The sequence below is a fragment of the Microcaecilia unicolor genome, chromosome 4 (assembly GCF_901765095.1).
Source record: "Microcaecilia unicolor chromosome 4, aMicUni1.1, whole genome shotgun sequence".
In the NCBI taxonomy this organism is placed as follows: domain Eukaryota; kingdom Metazoa; phylum Chordata; class Amphibia; order Gymnophiona; family Siphonopidae; genus Microcaecilia; species Microcaecilia unicolor.
Genome location: NC_044034.1, coordinates 207,266,543 through 207,285,342, shown reverse-complemented (window position 1 = coordinate 207,285,342; position 18,800 = coordinate 207,266,543). Strand labels below are relative to the sequence as shown.

The following is an 18,800-nucleotide window of genomic DNA, read 5'->3' as shown; positions in this document are numbered from 1 at the left end:
GTATGCATGAGTGAGCATTATAATGAAAATTTGAAGGAAGTTTTTGACCAATGATTGAAACTGTGGGCTGTGCATGAAAGGAGTGGCTGTCCTGTTGCAGGATCAGCAAACACATTGTTAAGAAAGGATCACAGCCAGCTGAGGTTTTATTTTTCCTCCATTTTTTGCTCCTCTTGCATATTTATGGAATTGAAGGTTTCTGGTTAGAAGAGATATTTATTCCACCATTTTTAGTTTTGGTATCCTGTGTACAGTTGGCAGTTTCTCCCATAAGTCATAGCATTTTATCATGTATATGCACAACTGTAAGACATGCCCCCTTTGTAGTTGCGTGCTGTAGCATTTAGGCGCTAAGCGGTCCTTTTACCAAGCTGCAGGAAAAAGGGCCCTTCGGTAGTAGCGGGGACTGTTTTTCTCATGCGCCAGGGCCCTTTTTACTGCAGCAGGTAAAAAGCCGCAAAAACAAAATGGCCATGTGGTAAGAAAACTCTTTCCACAATGCCATTGGCGGGGAGCCCTTACTGCCGCCCATTGAGGTGGCAGTAAGGGCTCCTGCAGTAACCTGGCAGAAACTGGTCAGTGTGCAGTGATGCCCAATTACTGCCGGGTTACTACCATGCTAACCATTTCTGGGGTTTTGTTTCCCCAGAAATGGCATGTGCTGAACCCAGAACTACCACCAGCAGCCAAATTGGGCGATGGTATTCCCAGAATACTGAGCTGTAAGTCTGCATTAGGCTTACTGCGCCTCTGTAAAAGGGCCTCTAGGTTCATAGATTGCCTAAGTTTAGTTACACGTGTAACAACAAATTAGTGCCAATTAGCAGCAATTAATGGCAATTGACACCTATTTAACAATTGTTAGGTGCACATCTAGCACCATTCTATAACTTGCCTGCCCAAATTTCACACTAGTCTGAAATTTGGGCATGGAACTTTATAGAATCCAGGTGTGTATGCTTTATGAACCATCACAGCTACGATTTCTTTTTTTTTTTTTTTGGACTGATGTAAGATTGAGTTTTATTTGTGTATGTTTTTTATTGTGTATGTTTTACTGTTAAGTACTTTTCATTGTTTTCAGATATTACTTAGCTCTCAGATATACTTACTTGGTTGTCTCTCTTAGTGAGGAATTTTCCGAAGCATGTGGGAATTTGCCTGGTTTTTTAATTTATGGAAATATTGTTCATGCACCATTTTTCTTTTTCAAGGGAATCTTAAAATCAACGTGCGGCATCCCCCCTCATCCTAAGCTTGGTACCTGCTGTGCTTGCCCACCCCTTTTGATAATCCTCATTCTTATACAAACAAAATTAGAAAAGGGTTTCTCTGAAGTACACACAGTTTCCAAAGGCATTGTTTTTATTGAGTGCTAATTTCCAACATATTTTTGGTGTGTGTGTGTGTGTTCATGTTCTTTTTCAAGTTGCATGTAGCTCTTTAATTCTCTATGCATTCATGAGCTGAATTACTAATACCTAAAACCACATGCCTTCCCCTCCTTGTCTCTTTTTCCTTATCCTCTTCACCTTGTTCCTAAATAAGATGCAGCATTCACCACTGATTTAACATGACAAGTTTTATTGTTCAACTAATATCACTTGCCTTGCAGCACAAAATTGATTACCCGTGGGCAGTACAACATGAGCTTTATTTGCATTGTGCAATAACAACATACACTCCTAACTGCTGCATACCTCTATCTTCTATATCAGCTTTGTTCCCTTTTCCTCTTTTTTCTTCATTTTTCTCTGCCACTCTCTCCTCCCCAGATGCATGTACTGGTAGCTTGCTGGTTTGAGAACTGGAGGCGTGCCTGCCTGCTCCACACATCCTGTCAGTGCTGCTCTTTGGATGACATGAGCTGCCACTGAGGTAGCCCTCATCTTTCCTCCTGTAGGTCTGAGTGAACTACATTCATTATGCACACAGTCCTGATAAGCCCTGAACGAGAGAGTTTACAAATCTGGAACCACCATCCTGCCATGTTGCTTGGCTTACACCAGCCTATTTTTGAACTACTTTCCACACCACTTCATCTTCATACCAACATCCTATTCAATAGTTAGCTTTCCTCCCTGGGTCAGTCACTCTGCTTTACTTTCATATCTTTTTTACTTGCTCCTCATCTATTTCCATGTTTAGTTAGAGTTGCTTCTTTCTTTAAAAGACTTCTTCTGCTCTGCATCTCTGATTTCATTTCTTGTTTCACACCTTCCTCTATTCTGCATATGTTATAGACTTTTCTGTTCTCACCCTCTTTTATCTTCTCAACCTAGTCTTGTCTTCCATCTCTTCCCTGAATAACTTGCTTTCCCTTTAAGGGGACTTAGGTCCATTATTTTCAACTTATGGTTTAAATCAGACTTTTTCAGAGCTCCATTCTTCCTTTGTGATGTAGCACTGTACTCTTCCTGCAACTTTTCTCATCTCTTGTGTATCTACTCCTTTGCATATTAGCTCTAGAAACCTCTAGGCAGGAGACTCCCTGATCTGTTCTACCTTCCTGGCTTCTGTTTACTGGCACTTAGGGGTATGTCCACTAGAGGGTGTTAAGGCCTAACGCACACACCTAGCATGTACAAAAACATTTACCACAAAGCGCGCTAATGCATTTTGGGCCTGATTCTATATTTGGTGCCAAAAGAATCAGCATGAATGGAAAATGCACCATATGTGTATTCTATAAACTGTGCCTAAAGTTAGGCATGGTTTATAGAGTACATATAGCACCGTCAATGTAACTAAAATTTAGGCACATCTATTTATACCAATGAAAAGCTGGTGTAGACACCCACACCTACCTTTAGGAGCAGAACAGGTTCTTCTATAGCACTGCATGTAAATTTTAAGAATGCCTATGAGCCACCCATGCTCCCATGGCCAAGCTCACTTTTGAGATCCTCATGGTAGAATTTACATGGACCACTTTATAGAATACGCTTAGCGAATAGTGCACATAAATTCTAGTTAGTGCCAATTAGTGCCAATAATTGCTTAGCATCCAATTATCGGTGCTGATTGGTTTGTTAACCAGTTGAGTTGCATACACAACTCTAGTCGCACTATATTGAATTTGCAGGTTTATAGTTATAGTTTATTAATATTTGATCAAACCACCTTTGTTAACTATGTAAGTCAATGCGATGTGTACTAAAATCAATGTCCAGAAAAGAACTCCATTATAATGATAGAAAAGGTAAAAGAACATTCATTTAGTACAACAGTCATGCCAAAGTGCTATTGGCTGTAGCTTCTTATTAATGGTGTAACAAACATAGCATAACAGACTGACCTTACCCTGCCCCCATCAGACTCCTAAAAGGCCAGAGTGAAGAGACAGGATTTTAAAACAACCTTAAATTTCTAAAAAGATGGTTCTGAGCAAAGTGGAAGTAGAAAGATATTCCACAAAAATGGTACTTAAAAGTAAAATGCACTCGTCCTAGTGGATTCCCAATAAACCTGGAAGGGTCTGGGGAGAAATAACTGATTCATTGATTGCAAGGATTGAACTAGGACATACAGAAGTGTTAGCCTAGCCAAATCAGGTACACCGATGTGAAGAGCCTTATAGAAAAGCAGAAGAATTTTGAACTGAACTCTCTGCTCATTCAGAGTCCTTTTACAAAGCTGCAGTAAAACGTAGCCTGTGGAGTGTGGGCGCATCTTTAAGGTGCATGCTGGGCCATTTTTTACTGCATCTGGGAAAAAGGCTATTTTTTAATGGGCCGGGAATCTGGCGTGTGCTAATATTAAAACTATTGTGCACCTATTTACGCCTTTACTGCCACCTGTTGACCTACAGATAAGGGCTCACACGCTACCCACGTGGTAACCATGCAGCTTACGCAATGTGAATGCGCTGCTGGTTACCACCAAGAACACCCCCCCCCCCCAAGATAGAAAATAGAAAATTATTTTCTATTGCGGGATTTGGCGCATACCAAACTCAGAATTACTGCTGGGTGTACATGCTACCCCAGCGGTAGTGCCGATTTGGCACATGTTACCCACACATTAGCCCTCACGCACCTTTGTAAAAGGGCCCTTCAGTAACCAATGAAGTTTAATGAGTAGTGAAGAAATGTGATCTCTTCACTTAGCATGACAGAGCAGTCATCTCTACTATAATAAAACGCACCTCCAACGTTCTGAAGCTGACTCTGTGGCTTCGGTGAAGGGTTCGTAACATCATAAGTATGTCACATCTCTCTCTACCTACTACTACTACTTAACATTTCTAAAGCGCTACTAGGGTTACGCAGCGCTGTACAGTTTACCAAAAAAGGACAGTCCCTGCTCAAAGGAGCGTACAATCTAATGGACAAAATGTCTACCCCGCCCTCACATCAAAATGTCATGACGTCGAGGGCGGCAGACCTATCAGAAGGAAACGTGTCAAAACGTCATGACGCGAGGGCAGGGCACAGACAGATGTGACAGACTTACGAATGATACGAACCCTTCAATGAAGCCACGGTGTCAGCTTCACAACATTGCAGGTGCGTTTTATTATAGTAGAGATTATTATTACTACTACTATTATTATTATGATGGGTTTCTCTTTGGCAGGAGATACATAACTTGGATTTGGCAGAATGAATGGCTGACCTGAAGGATGAAGAGACACAGATATATAAAACTGAATCACTTGGGATAGGAAATAAACCTCAAACATTAAATATGTTGACACAAATCAGGAAAAGAGGAAAACATTTTCTGTGTTCTTGACATACTCAGTACACTTAGCTTGGGGAATATGCTGGCTTTTTATAGACAAATCAATGTTATTATCATGTTAGTACACGTGAATGCACAGAAATAAAGGTTAACAAACAAAAATATATAAAGTGATACCTTTTTATTGGGAGGGAAACGCAGAGGGGGGAGGGGTCCCGAGACCTGAGAGGGAGGAGGGGGAGGGGGTCCCAAGACCTGGGAGGGGGAGAGAATCCTGAGACCAGAGGGGAGGGGGTCCTCGTACCAGAGGGGGAGAAGGGAGTCCTGAGACCACAGATGGAGGGTGGGAGATATCTCTGTCACACACACACTCTCTCTCTCACACACACACACTCTCTCTCTCACAGTCAGTGTCTTTCTCTCACTCTCACACTATCCAGCTTATAATCGAACGAGAAAAACGCCCAAGTTCCGACCTAAATCGGGAGATGGGCGTTTTTCTCACAAAAACGAATAAAGCGGTATAATCGAAAGCCGAACCTTGGACGCTTTCAACTGCACTCCGTCGCGGATGCGGACAAAGTTGACGGGGGCGTGTCGGAGGCGTGGTGAAGGCGGAACTGGGGCGTGGTTATCACCCGAACAGAGATGGGCGCCTTTCGCCGATAATGGATGCGTTTGTAGCTAGAATTAGGGCACTTTTCCTGGACCCTGTTTTTTCACGAATAAGGCCCCAAAAAGTGCCCTAAATGACCAGATGACCCCCAGAGGGAGTCGGGGATGACCTCCCCTGACTCCCCCAGTGGTCACTAACCCCCTCCCACCACAAAAAAATGATGTTTCACAACTTTTTACTTTCACCCTCAAATGTCATACCCTCCTCCCAAGCAGCAGTATGCAGGTCCCTGGAGCAGTTGTTAGGGGGTGCAGTGGACGTCAGGCAGGTGGACCCAGGCCCATCGCCCCCTACCTGTTACAATTGTGCTGCTTAATGCTTAGTCGTCCAACCCCCCCAAACCCACTGTACCCACATGTAGGTGCCCCCCTTCACCTCTTAGGGCTATAGTAATGGTGTAGACTTGTGGGCAGTGGGTTTTGAGGGGGATTTGGGGGGCTCAACACCCAAGGGAAGGGTGCTATGCACCTGGGAGCTCTTTTACCTTTTTTTTTGTTTTTGTAAAAGTGCCCCCTAGGGTGCCTGGTTGGTGTCCTGGCATGTGAGGGGGACCAGTGCACTATGAATCCTGGCCCCTCCCACGAACAAATGCCTTGGATTTATTCGTTTTTGAACTGGGCGATTTCATTTTCCATTATCGCTGAAAAGCAAAAACGCCCAGCTCACACCTTGGCGAATAAAACATGGGCGTCTATTTTTTTTTTTAAATACGGTTCACTCCGCCCCTTCACGGACCCGTTCTCGGAGATTAACGCCCATGGAGATAGGCGTTTCTGTTCGATTATGCCCCTCTATGTCTCACACTCTATCACATTCACTCTCTGTGTCACACACTCACTCTCACACACTCTCGGTCTCACACACACTCTTGGTCTCACACACTCGGTCTCGTACACTCTCTGTCTCACACACTCGGTCTCACAGAGAGTCTGTGTATCGCACACATACTCTTTCACACTCTCTCTGTCTCACAAATACTCTCTCTCACACATAGTGTATCTGTGTGAAACACACTCTCTCTCACACTCGCTCTGTCTCACATACGCACTCGCACACACTCATTCTAACACACACACTCTCTCACAGACACACTCGCACCCAGTCTCACTCTCTCTCTGTCACACACACACACTCGCACATTCACTCTCTCTCTCACACACAGTCACTCTCACACATAGGCGGTCAGTGGCCGAACTGTTTGGGGAGGCTAAAGGGGGTGGGGTTAGGGGGTGTGGTCAGGGGCGGAGCTTACATCCATAATTGTCTGACAACACACAGAAAAAAAAATAAGTAAAAATAAAATAGTCACAATTAATACCTTTTATTAAATTTAGATATTAGATATGTATCATATGTCAAAGAATAAAGTGGTTGCTCAAAGCATATACTAACCACAATCACTCAACTGCAAAACACTATGCACAACTTTGTGCAAAAACACACTCAGAACCTTACTGTACCATAAATATTACACTGAGCAGACCTTAATACACCAATATACCACCCATACGGAAAATGCAGACCGTCAACAATATGAAACAAGGGATCATAATATCACAATTCTCATGTAGAGCCACAAAACACCCTTTTAGGGTGGATAGTGTTCACAATGAGCTCCTTTTATTAATGACCAGATAGAGATAAGAGTTTTCAAATTTCAATTTTGGCACAGTATAAGTCATCACAAACAAAATATAGGAAAACCAAAATCATTAGGGGCTTATAGCCCTTTTAGTTATGTTTAAACAAAAGAGATCTGCATGAAACAAAATATTAATTTTTTTATTTTGACTTAAACCCTTCAGAGTCAGCACCTACCTCTCCTGAAATTCAACGTGTGCTGCGTGCCACAATTTCCTTGAATTATTATGGTCTGGGTCTGGGAAGGAAGTGGGAATACCTCACACAGCCACTCTTAACCAGCCTTGAGCCTTCCCTACTCAGTTGAGCCTTCCCTACTCAGTGACGGCCCCTCCCGCGCATTCCCGCCTATGCAGAACAGTAAGTTGCATCATGACGGGACGGGAGCTCTCGTAGGGAAGGCTGACTCTGACTGGCTGAGCCTGAGATGAAGAAGAACATCATGATGACAATTGGTGATGTTGGGTAGCCCGAAGCCGGTTTAAGGCGGATCGGCGGTGTGGAGGCAAAAAGAGGAGGAGGAGGGACGCAGCACGCCGGTGAGAGACCGAGTAGCCCCAGGCAGGCGGAACTGGGCATGGGCATGGCGCTCAGGTGATGGTGAGCCGGCAGCACTGCAAAGAAGAGAGAGGACTGGAGTCAGTCGACTGGTCTACTCTCAGACAGTGGCGTTGCCAGACCTGACATTTTGGGTGGGCCTGGAGCTAATATGGGTGGGCACTATGTATATAGGTATGTGTAGCACTTAATGATGGATTTCTAAGTAGTCTGCCCAACAGCTGCCCTGCATCAATATAAACCACATATATACTTAATAGAAAAACAGATATTTGTAATACAGTTACATTATCCCATATCTTAAACTTGACCAGACATAAGTCTGCAATAATGGCAAACATCTCAATACACATGACAGGATCCTGCAATATAATTACAGCAATAGCATAGATCCTTCAAACTTTGCTTTATAACAAATGCCTGATTACTACTACTACTACTACTACTACTTAACATTTCTAGAGCGCTACTAGGGTTACGCAGCGCTGTACAATTTAACAAAGAGAGACAGTCCCTGCTCAAAGAGCTTACAATCTAATAGACAAGTGAACGGTCGGTCCGATAGGGGCAGTCAAATTGGGGCAGTCTGGATTCACCGAACGGTAAGGGTTAGGTGCCGAACGCAGCATTGAAGAGGTGGGCTTTAAGCAAAGACTTGAAGACGGGCAGGGAGGGGGCTTGGCGTAAGGGTTCAGGAAGGTTGTTCCAAGCATAGGGTGAGGCGAGGCAGAATGAGCGGAGCCTGGAGTTGGCGGTGGTGGAGAAGGGTACTGAGAGGAGGGATTTATCCTGTGAACGGAGGTTACGGGCAGGAATGTAAGGGGAGATGAGGGTAGAAAGATAGTGAGGGGCAGCAGACTGAGTGCATTTGTAGGTAAGAAGGAGAAGCTTGAATTGAATGCGGTATCTGATCGGAAGCCAGTGAAGTGACCTGAGGAGAGGGGTGATATGAGTATATCGGTTCTGGCGGAATATGAGACGTGCAGCAGAGTTCTGAACAGACTGAAGGGGGGATAGATGGCTAAGTGGGAGGCCGGTGAGTAAACTTTGAAGTCTTTTTCACTTCCACTAGCTCTACTCTATCTCCCTTCTGATGCTGGCAAAATAAAATGACCACGGTTTGGTACATATCCTTCAACTTTACATTATAATAAATATTTATGCCTTATTAAGCTGTATTAATCAAACATTTAAAATTTGGTAAATATACCTTTGAAGACTTCTTCCTTTTCTACCTACTATGGAATTTGTCGCATATAGAGGACATAGCTAGAATGTTTCCTCTTATAGCTTTCCATAGGAAAAATGTATTTAAATTCGGGTAGCACCTCAATAATAACAACACAAAATCCCTTCACCTCCAGGTACTTTGTGAAGTAACAGAAAATCCTGCAAAGAAGCTTCTTGAGTCTATGTTGCAAACCTTAACCAATTCTGAATACAAATGCCAATAACAGTACCTTTAAAAAGGCAGCAGTGAATACACACAACAGCAATACCCATCTCATTGGAAAGGCCAGATAAGTCAGACTCCTAGATCCCCCACACAAACTACATGCCAGCAAAATCTCTCACCTGCTGGTTCACATGCAAAACACAGACCAACCCTCATCAATTATAGAATTAAGGACCAAAAATCAGAAATTGTCTTGTAGCCTGGCATCAGTCCTTCCCTTCCTTATTCCTCTTTGAACCTACTGTTGGAACCATCAGCCAATGAAATGGCTTTTAGCTGTAGATATCCCAGGTTACCTAATAATTATGCACACATCATTGCAGTCATGCCCTCCTCTCGGTGTACATGCTCAGAAAAAAAAAAATAACAACTTTGAACCATTTAAATATTTTAACAATTACACTATTTTTTTTATTTCTCCCCAGTTTCACTTGCACACCTCCCTCCAAACCTGTTCTCTTTAATTTGAATGTTGTTCACTTCAAGCTCACCCCGAATGAGAAGTGCTTCCCACACCAAAGACATATATAGCACTGGTTGTATTCTTTTAAGCAACTTCAGCAGAGCATGCCTGCCTCAGTGAGCATTGCTGCCCTGCCTTCACTTCCAGTTCACCAGGACGACTTGGGCAGGGAAGAGAGGAAAATCACAACTTCAGGTAAAAGATCTTGCAAGTGAGCAGACCTCAGCTGGGGAGACCATGAGGCTTATTTTCAAAGCACTTAGCCTCCCAAAGTTCCATAGAAACATATGGAACTTAGCCTCCCAAAGTGCTTTGAAAATATGCCTCTTAGCCTCCCCAAGCCTCCTATACCGGGTGCCTATGCTCTCACACACACTCTCTCAAACATACATACTCCAAGGAAAACCTTGCTAGTGCCTGTTTCATTTGTGTCAGAAATGGGCCTTTTTTCCTAGTGTACCTATATTTAGGAGAGTTTGTAGTTGCTTTATTTCAAATTTACATACACCTGCATAAATTGTGTTGCAATAATCAAGAGTGTGGTATAAGGTATGTAGGGTGTCATGATCTAGGAACCCTCTAACAGATCTTAGCCTGCATAAAGCTAGAAAGCCAGATTTAAGTAGTGACAAGATATGTGCAGAAAATTTAAGTTAGAATCCAGCAAAACCCCAGACCATTCCAGAAAATGGATATTTTCTCCCATTTTTTTAGAAAAAGAAACAGAGAAACCATGAATACATAAAGTGCAGCACTCAATGGTTTATTGTTGTGGATCTGCCATTATCATTACTTAATCCAGCATATCCGCCTTTGTAGATCTTATTTATAATGGGAGCTTTATCAAGTGGGTTTATTGTAATTAAGCACTTATTTGGATACCAAATAAATAGATAAAGTAATTTATTGTATTAAACTGGTTACTTTAGAGACCCTATTTGCAATGTACACTTTTAAAAACCAGTATTTACAAGTATATCTCAGATACATAAGGGAAACCCTATTTTAGAAAACTGGTATTTACACATGTCTAGTTGCATCATGGGTTCCTTTTACAAATGCGGGCTAGAGTTTTTAGCGCATGCTAAAAATAAGCATGTGCTAAACGCTAGAGATGCCCATATATTCCTATGGGTGTCTCTAGCATTTAGTGCATGCCACCATAGGAGCCAACTTTTCAAAATTATTGGGGGTGCTAAGCCCAATGAAAATAATCCCTCCCTGGCCACATACAAGGAACTTTCATTTTTTTTTGTTATGTTTGTACCCCACATTTTCCCACTCATAACAGGTTCAATGTGGCTTACATATTATATACAGGTACTTATTTGTACCTGGGGCAATGGAGGGTTAAATAACTTGCCCAGAGTCACAAGGAGCTGCCTGTGCCTTCAGTGGGAATTGAACCTAGTTCCCCAGGACCAAAGTCCACCATGCTAACCACTAGGCCACTCCTCCACTTTCATAATATTGGGGGTGCTCAAGCACCCACAGCACCCACAGAGTTGCTCCAATGCATGCCACAAATACTACCACACCTTTGTAAAAGACCCCCTATATGCAGCTGGCAAGGGTTGGGGCTTGGATATGGTTTGAGCAGAGGCAAAACCTACATGTGCATTTTCCATTTCAGAAAGGGAATGCACGAGATGCCTTAATATATCAGCTTTGGGATTTATAGCTGCTCCTGTGCACATGTAGGTTTTCTAAAAGTGCTCATTTTGGGCAGTCTTTTACAGAGAGACTAAGGGAGGTTTTCTCCTTAATCTCCCATTGTTTTTTCTTGTCAGATTGAAAGCACAAAAAGACTGCAGCCTATGTAGTTAATTAGGAGCATTTAAACGTGTAAAATTCTGAAATGGCAGACATAACACTGGTAATTGGGAAACAATGCCAGTACTGAGCAGACTTCTGTGATCTATGCTCTAATCCTGGCTGGACAAATTCAGCTTCAGAAGTTGGAGAACAAGGCCAATGCTAGGCAGACTTCTATGGTCCGTGCAGTGATCGTGGCTGAATAGATTTGGATGGAGTGGAGTGGAGCTTTTCAGGGGCTTTGATGACGTTAGAAATTTTAGAACAAGGACAGTGCCAAGCAGACTTCTATAGTCTGTGCCCTGAAAATGGCAAGAACCGAAAGATAATGAAATGAAGTAAACCCACGGGGTAATGAGAACAGACTAAAAGGTAGGAGAAGGAAGTAGGCTGAACAGACAATTGGATAAACAAACTAATTTTATTGCTGTAATATGAAAAACTCGTCACGGCACTGCCTTTTTGCACAGAAGTGCCTGCCTCAGGAGTCTTGTATTTAAGTTTTCTGAAAAAAATATGTCTTTTGCAGCTCAGTGGAAAAATGCACTCCTCAAAAGGATAGATTGTACTGGGTTACACACTCACAGCACTGACCATGCTCGCTCAGGACTACTTAACCCAGAACAATCTATCCTTTTGAGGAGTGCAGTATTTGTTTACACACGGTCATTTTAAAGACCACTTAACATTTTTCCACTGAGTTGCAGAAGTCATATTTTTTGCAGTAAACTTAAAACGCAAGACTAGATTGACAATAGACTATCCCCACTAGTGCAATTTAGGAAATAGGAGGGATAGTCTATTGTCAATCTAGTTCCCAGAGGTAAAGAATTCCAAAGTTCTGCTCCTCTTCCAAGTATAGTAGTGTTAAATGCCTTTTTCAAATGGTATTCCAAGACAGCAGGGCTTACCACTCTAATATCCTTTAAAGATCTAAGGCGGTCTTTTATGAAGCGGCGATAAGCCCATTGCAGGATTACCACTCACTAACCTAGAGCTACTGTCGGTCCAATGCTCCGGCTGGAGTGCATGCCATTTCTGGCACTGTGGAGATTTTTTTGTCTAGTGTGGTGCTAACCCGGCGTTAATCAGGCGTCGCCACATGCGGCCTGGTTACCGCCAGGTTAATATGGGAGCCCTTACCGGTGTCGGTAAGTGCTCCTCGCTGCATGGCCACAGGTAAGGATTACCATGTTAGCCTGGCGGTAACTGGGGAGGGGGTGCTTTTTACCTGCTGTGGTAAAAAGGGCCCTGGTGCATGGGAAAAATAGCCCCTGACACTACTGCAGGGCCATTTGTCCCACAGCTTAGTAAAAGGACTCCTAAGAGCCCTCTTTGGTTGATGTGATTGGGTAAAATCTTGCAGATAAGAGGGGACCAAACCATAAAGAATTTTAAAGATCATAATCAGAAGTTTAAATTTGACCCTGGCATTACTGGAGAACCAGTGTAAATGTTTCAAGAATGGGGTAGCATGTTCAAACCAAAATCCTCCCCCTATTAATTTGGCCGCTGAACTCCCTCCATTGATATTTTCTACACTGACAGTTGTAAAATGGATGCTCGACATCACACATAGCTGCAACATACACATACATCCCTTCATGTATTTTAGAAAAGGCTCAACATCAGCAGATCCTTTTTAAAAATATATCATAATTGTACACATCCCAGCTTTGCTTTGAGTGGAAATGCTTTATAGTTTTATTCCATCTTCCCTTTCGGTTCAGCACCTTACTTTTTTGGCTGACTATTGGCGTCAATACCTGATTGTTACTCTGATAAATCTCTGATCATTTGTCTGAACTCCTGATAAAGGCCGTGGCTGAAACATGGACTGTATAGAGTCCATGATTCAGTGCTTGACTGTCCTTGCTTTTGAATTTGTGCTACCTTCTATGTGGATGCCTACAATAAAAGAGTTTATATTACATTCTGTTTTATTGCTTTGGTCATTCCCACCCTTCGCTTTTGCTTCCTGCTGCTTCTGGTAGGCTTGCTTGTCTTTTCCCTGTTTAGGATTCCATTGTCCTGCTATACTGATATGCTTTATTTATTTATTTGTAGCATTTATACCCCGCTCTTTCCCGCTTGATAGCAGGTTCAGTGCGGCTTACAAAAGTGCGATACAAAGAATCATAGAGATAATACAACGTATGGTGCAATATATCATAGAGATAACACAGTTAAATAAAGTTGGACAGTGTGAAGAGACGTGGGGAAAGGATTGGAGCATGGGAAGTATTAGTGGTGTGGCTTAGGTTTGGGAATTAAGTAGGGACGTTTGGGTAGGCTTGTTTGTTTCATTTTGTTTTGTTTATTAATCTATGAAATATTTTGAAGAACCAAATCATAAGCAACATGTAACACTGACAAACTTAAGTGCATGCCTTCTGTAACACTTTCCTCTCTAGAACTTATCAGCTTCAGACAGTCTCTCCATTCATGTTTCTTTTTAGTATTAACTTAAAACTGCCCTGTCATTAGCTTTCAAAAGAAGTACAGATGGAGGGACTGAGCTCCAAGGAAAAACTGAAAGAAAAGGCACAGCTGGGACTTGTAAAAACGTAATTAAAAAGAAAGCAGAAGGTGCCAAACCTGCAGTATCTGCTCTAGTATGATATCTGGTCCCACCCTTGCAAGGAGGGGTGTGTGGCTACTAGTTGATTGAACCACTCTGTGCTTCCTCAAACCTGCCAAGCCAAAGCAACTGGTAATAATAATTGTAAATTAATTGAATTGTTCCTTGTGCTACCCTTAAAATTGTGCCGGCTGTCTAATCTGCCTAGGGCTTTCTCTCTAGTTTTCCATATTGTACACATGATATTGGCTGTAACTCTGGGTGACTATAGAATGTTAGGGAATATATGTATGTCTAAGTCCAACAAGTAATGATGAATCTTTTTCAAAGTTGTTAAAATCTGAGAACTGTCTTTCTTTCTATGTGAGCTTTTAGACTTCTGTTTTCCTTTTTTTCCTTCTGCTTGCTCCTTATGCTTTTTCTTTTTCTTCTTTTTCTTTCCTTCCTTCCACATGCTTCTTGAATCTGGGGCATATACCTCTTCATACCGGCGGGCTTCCATCTGGACAGGGAAGGCAGGATGGTGGTGCTGTCCTTGGTTCTGGGGCTCTCGGAGCAGGACGACTTTGCCAATATTCCTGATCTGCAAGGCACTGGAAACCAGCAGAACCAGAATTGTCAGGGTGACAAGAGGTATGAGCAGGAGAGAGGGCACACTAAGGAGGGCAGCGTTATTTGAAGAGTAGGTGTTATGGAAGGGTTGCAAGTACCTGGTATGTACCAGACAATGTATGTACCAGAACAAAGTGTAGAATGATACTAAGCAATGATACCATCTAAATACCAGTAGAGGTTAGGTTTGATGCCTTTATCCATCAGGACTGGCAGGATCTAAATATTGAGGTTTTTTTTCCTCCACGTTGTTTCATTTCAGAAGATGATGCCTCATCTATGTAAGCATGTGGCACTACTCTCTTAACCCGTTATTGCTTGACAGAACTGGTGCATGACATGTCCCTAAAGGTAAAAACAGACCTGGGGTGATTTGAAAATGGGGAGAAAATGAACAAGTGGCTAGTATAGATGCCCAGAATTAAAGCAATATGTGAAAGAGATACTGTAGATAAAAAACAAACAAAACAAAACTGGGCAATAGCAGGATTAAAAAACAATGAAAAGGGAACAATTAGGTGAGAAAGAGAGAGATGAAAAAAAAGACTAGGATGCTGTCAGCCATTGTTATGAAATGTGGTCAAACTCATGTCTTCCTTATGAGTGAAGATGCAAGGATTTAGGGCTGTAATGTTAACAAAACAATTGCTCACACTACAGTTGTCCTTTAATGAATACAACATCAAGAAGAGCATAATTCCTGAAGCAACATTGTTCTACATTTTTAAAAGATCTTCTCTTAGTAGAATGCTAAGTAAATGGGGCACTGGCTGAGCCAAGTCTGACACAAAATATACCAAGCATCTCCCTGATGCATGCAGAATCCAAATACCATATAAATAGCAGAACACCTCTGCCCCCCTGAATCCAAAAACTGTGACAATAAAAGATATGAAACATTAGATGAAAAGGAAAGGAGGAAGGGCTCTGGTGACTAAGTGGCCACAGAATGGGTCCCTGATTCATTCCCAGGATCAGGGCTTCCATCCCCTGGGTTAGCTGGGGCTGAGGGTGTTACCAGCGTAGCAGTCACAATCACTGGCAGGAAGGCAGTATTCATCTGTAAAAGATACACCTGATGGCTAGGTTTAGAGCCCATGATACAGGGTTCCAGAAGGAGCCATTGAGCATGGATTCTGGCCTCAGGGTCTTACTATAATGAACAGAGTAGGGATAGTGGGGAGGCGATGTAAGGAGAGAAGAAATAATCCTCTGATACTTGTGAATGAAGGTTCAAGGTGTCAGGATTCCAGTAGTTGGAAATAAAAGGGGAAAAGAGGAGCTACCTGGATAAGGATATAAACAGGAAAAAAAAGACCAAGGAGCATATCCAAAAAGGAAGTGACATATCTGTGAAAAAGGGAAATTGATATTCTGAAGCATCTTGATATTGTTTTTTAATATAGACGACAAATATTCAGTGTTAAAAATATGTATGACAAATAGTCTTGTATACCCTTTATAAATTACAAATAGATTGCTAATTTAGTTGAATTGGTTAAGAAGTAATGATGCATATTTAACAGTCACAAATACTTCGGAGGTATAGAATTTGGTTCATTGTGCTTGTGCTGTTATGAATACTTTCACATATTGCATGATCCCATCAGTAACACTATGGTGTCATGGAATTAGCGACTCTTCCAAATCTAACTTCTCCAAAGAGTTTGGGGGGGGAGGGGGAACACTTGGAAAAATGAAGGGGTCAATATTCAAAGTGAGTTATTTGGTTAATAAGGGCTCTTAATCTGGTTAACTTGCATTGACTGAGCCCTGAGGGAACATTTAGCAGCACTTACCCGGATAGTACTGCTGAATGTCCCTTCTAACCACTAAAGCTGAAACCAGCTAGTGTATGGGCAGTCCGGGTGTGGAGTCGGGACAGGGTCAGCACTTGACTATGTAAGAGCCAATGTTTAGCCCTTAACGGCCTGATTCTATGTATAGAAAATCCACGCAGAAAACATTTCCGACTAAGCGTATTCTGTAAGCGGTGGCTAGATTTAGGCACGGTATATAGCATATGCTTAGTTGATATCCCAGTGCGTAAAACTGTGCACCTCCATTTAAACCAAACATGGTATAAATTCTGGCACGTAGATTTAGGCGTAGAGGGCCATATTCTATAACAGTTTGTGTAAATTTTGAAATGCCTATTTCCCGACCCATAGACACACCCCTTTTTGCCTGCGTGTATTAAAATATAGGCGCAGTGTGTTACAGAATACACTTAGCAGGTTGTGTGCGTAAATTCTAATTATTGTCAATTGGTGGTCATTGTTGCTTGTTAACTGCTGTTAACAACACTGATTGGCTTGTTAAGACAATTAACTTATGCGTATTGTTACAGAATACTCTCAGATTTGGGCGTGGATATCTAGACTCACTATAGAATCTGGGAGTAATCGGTTAAGGTAACGAGACAAATAGGACCACATAATAGCACAGCAGGTTTAATTTACCTGGCTATGGGCTGAATATTGGCACTTATCTGGTTAAGTGCTGGACAGCTGCATATACCCGGATATTTAATGCCGGTACCCAGACATGGCCCAGCATTGAATATTTAGGCAAAATTTTGGTGGTGGCAGTCAGAGTTTTTAAAACTGCTGACTGCCACTGGCTGATTACTACCCTGTAAGTGTGATCAGTAGCATGTTATTGATATGTGTATCACTAATTGTAACATGCATTATACTATTCTGTTTACACTGTCCCTGGCAATAGCTCATAGTTCTTAATGGTGAGCACCCTTTAAAGTGACCCACTTTTGGGGGGGCTGATGCATCAAAATGTGTTCTTTGCATCTGCGTTCTGTTTTCTAATCAGCTGGTATATAAATAGTGGGGGAATATATCATAATGAATAATGGTGAGGAGGATTGGGGTGTGGAAGTACCAGCTCTTATCCAGTTATTTGTATAACTAGCAGTGCTAACTCCAGTGTTCTTCCCACTTACTGCAACAACAAAGATTGGATGCACATGCAATGGGAGAGCATCAGTTTCACATGATACATGCCCTGTATATATTGTGTGGAAAAGCTAAGGAAAAAAGAATCCTTGATTAGGATGCAGAAAATGTAATTCAAACACTGGTTGAAGCAGAGGCCTTCTCATTTTGTTTTGATGAGCCTCGGGTCAATATTGTAATGATCTCATTGTGCCAGTGATGAAGTCCACCCACAACATTGCAGATGGTCTCTTGAGGGTGAGAACTGAAGCCATTTGCTACAGGGAAAGATTGGGCAGTTACCATGGAGCTTAAGCCCTTCAGAAATGCTGTGCTGACTTTAATATTAAAAAGCATTTGAAAGACTGTGGAAAACAAGCTTTCTGCTGCTGCAAGAGCTGAGCAGAGATCAGATGTAACTATACAAGGACTCTATATAGAGGTCTCAGAGCACAAGGAAAACTAGGAAATATGTTTCATCCAGTCAGAAAGTGAAAACCCTCAAACATTGCTACACATACACAATAAGAAACAGAACTATAGATCATAAATTATGAAAAATATATCTTTTTCCAATTAGACTTATGATGTGAGAATATTTTTTTATAACAAGTGAACTCCACTATCTCATATATACAAGAAGAAATACAGGAGGCGTGTGAAGGGATTAAAGAGCGGACACAACAATGGCAAAATTAAAGCGGTACTTCAGACTAATGAAAACCCCAGAGATACACATGAATTATGAATTTGGAAAGCAGCTTAGTAAAGACTCTTTCTCTTTCTGGCATAAGAATCATATCAAAAAAGGAGAAAAAAATGACAGAGAGGATGGTGGCACCTTATATACTAACAGATCTAGTAAGACATGAACTTTTGAGGAAAAGAACTCACTTAGATGCATGAAGTGTAGTAGAGAAGGTGGGTATATATACTTGAAGATGAGGCTGATGGTTGGTGGGATACAAAGTGCAGAGGGGATATTAAAGAGTGCAGAGCAGTGTATAGCAGGCATAGTTAAGCTAATAAACTCCTGTAGCAAATGAGAGAAATCATTAATATGATAATCTGAGAATAGCTAAATCATTTCATACCTGCGGAGAGCCATGAAACTACTGTCCTTTTTCAGGTCTGTGGTAATGGTATCTAGCTTCTTGGTTAGTTCTAGTTCAGTAGTTTCACCCTTTGAAGTTTCTCTATAGGAGCATGGCAATCTTAAAGTCAACTAGCATCCTGGGAGGTTGAAATGTTCTCCTGTTGATTGCATGTTTCCATTTCTTATGTCAGGTATGTGTCCATTTGCTCCTTTAGCAGGAAGGGAATTATCGTTCGGAACTCAGACATTGCAAAAGCATGTACTC

General features: G+C 41.9%; 1 protein-coding gene across 1 annotated transcript in view; it reads left to right on the top strand.

Moving 5' to 3' along the window:
* Positions 1-18,800, top strand: part of SYT7 (synaptotagmin 7) — an 824,787-nt gene that overhangs the window by 619,980 nt on the left and 186,007 nt on the right. The window contains 1 exon segment of the mRNA XM_030201170.1: positions 14,387-14,509. Within this exon segment, the coding sequence (XP_030057030.1) occupies positions 14,387-14,509 (123 nt within the window).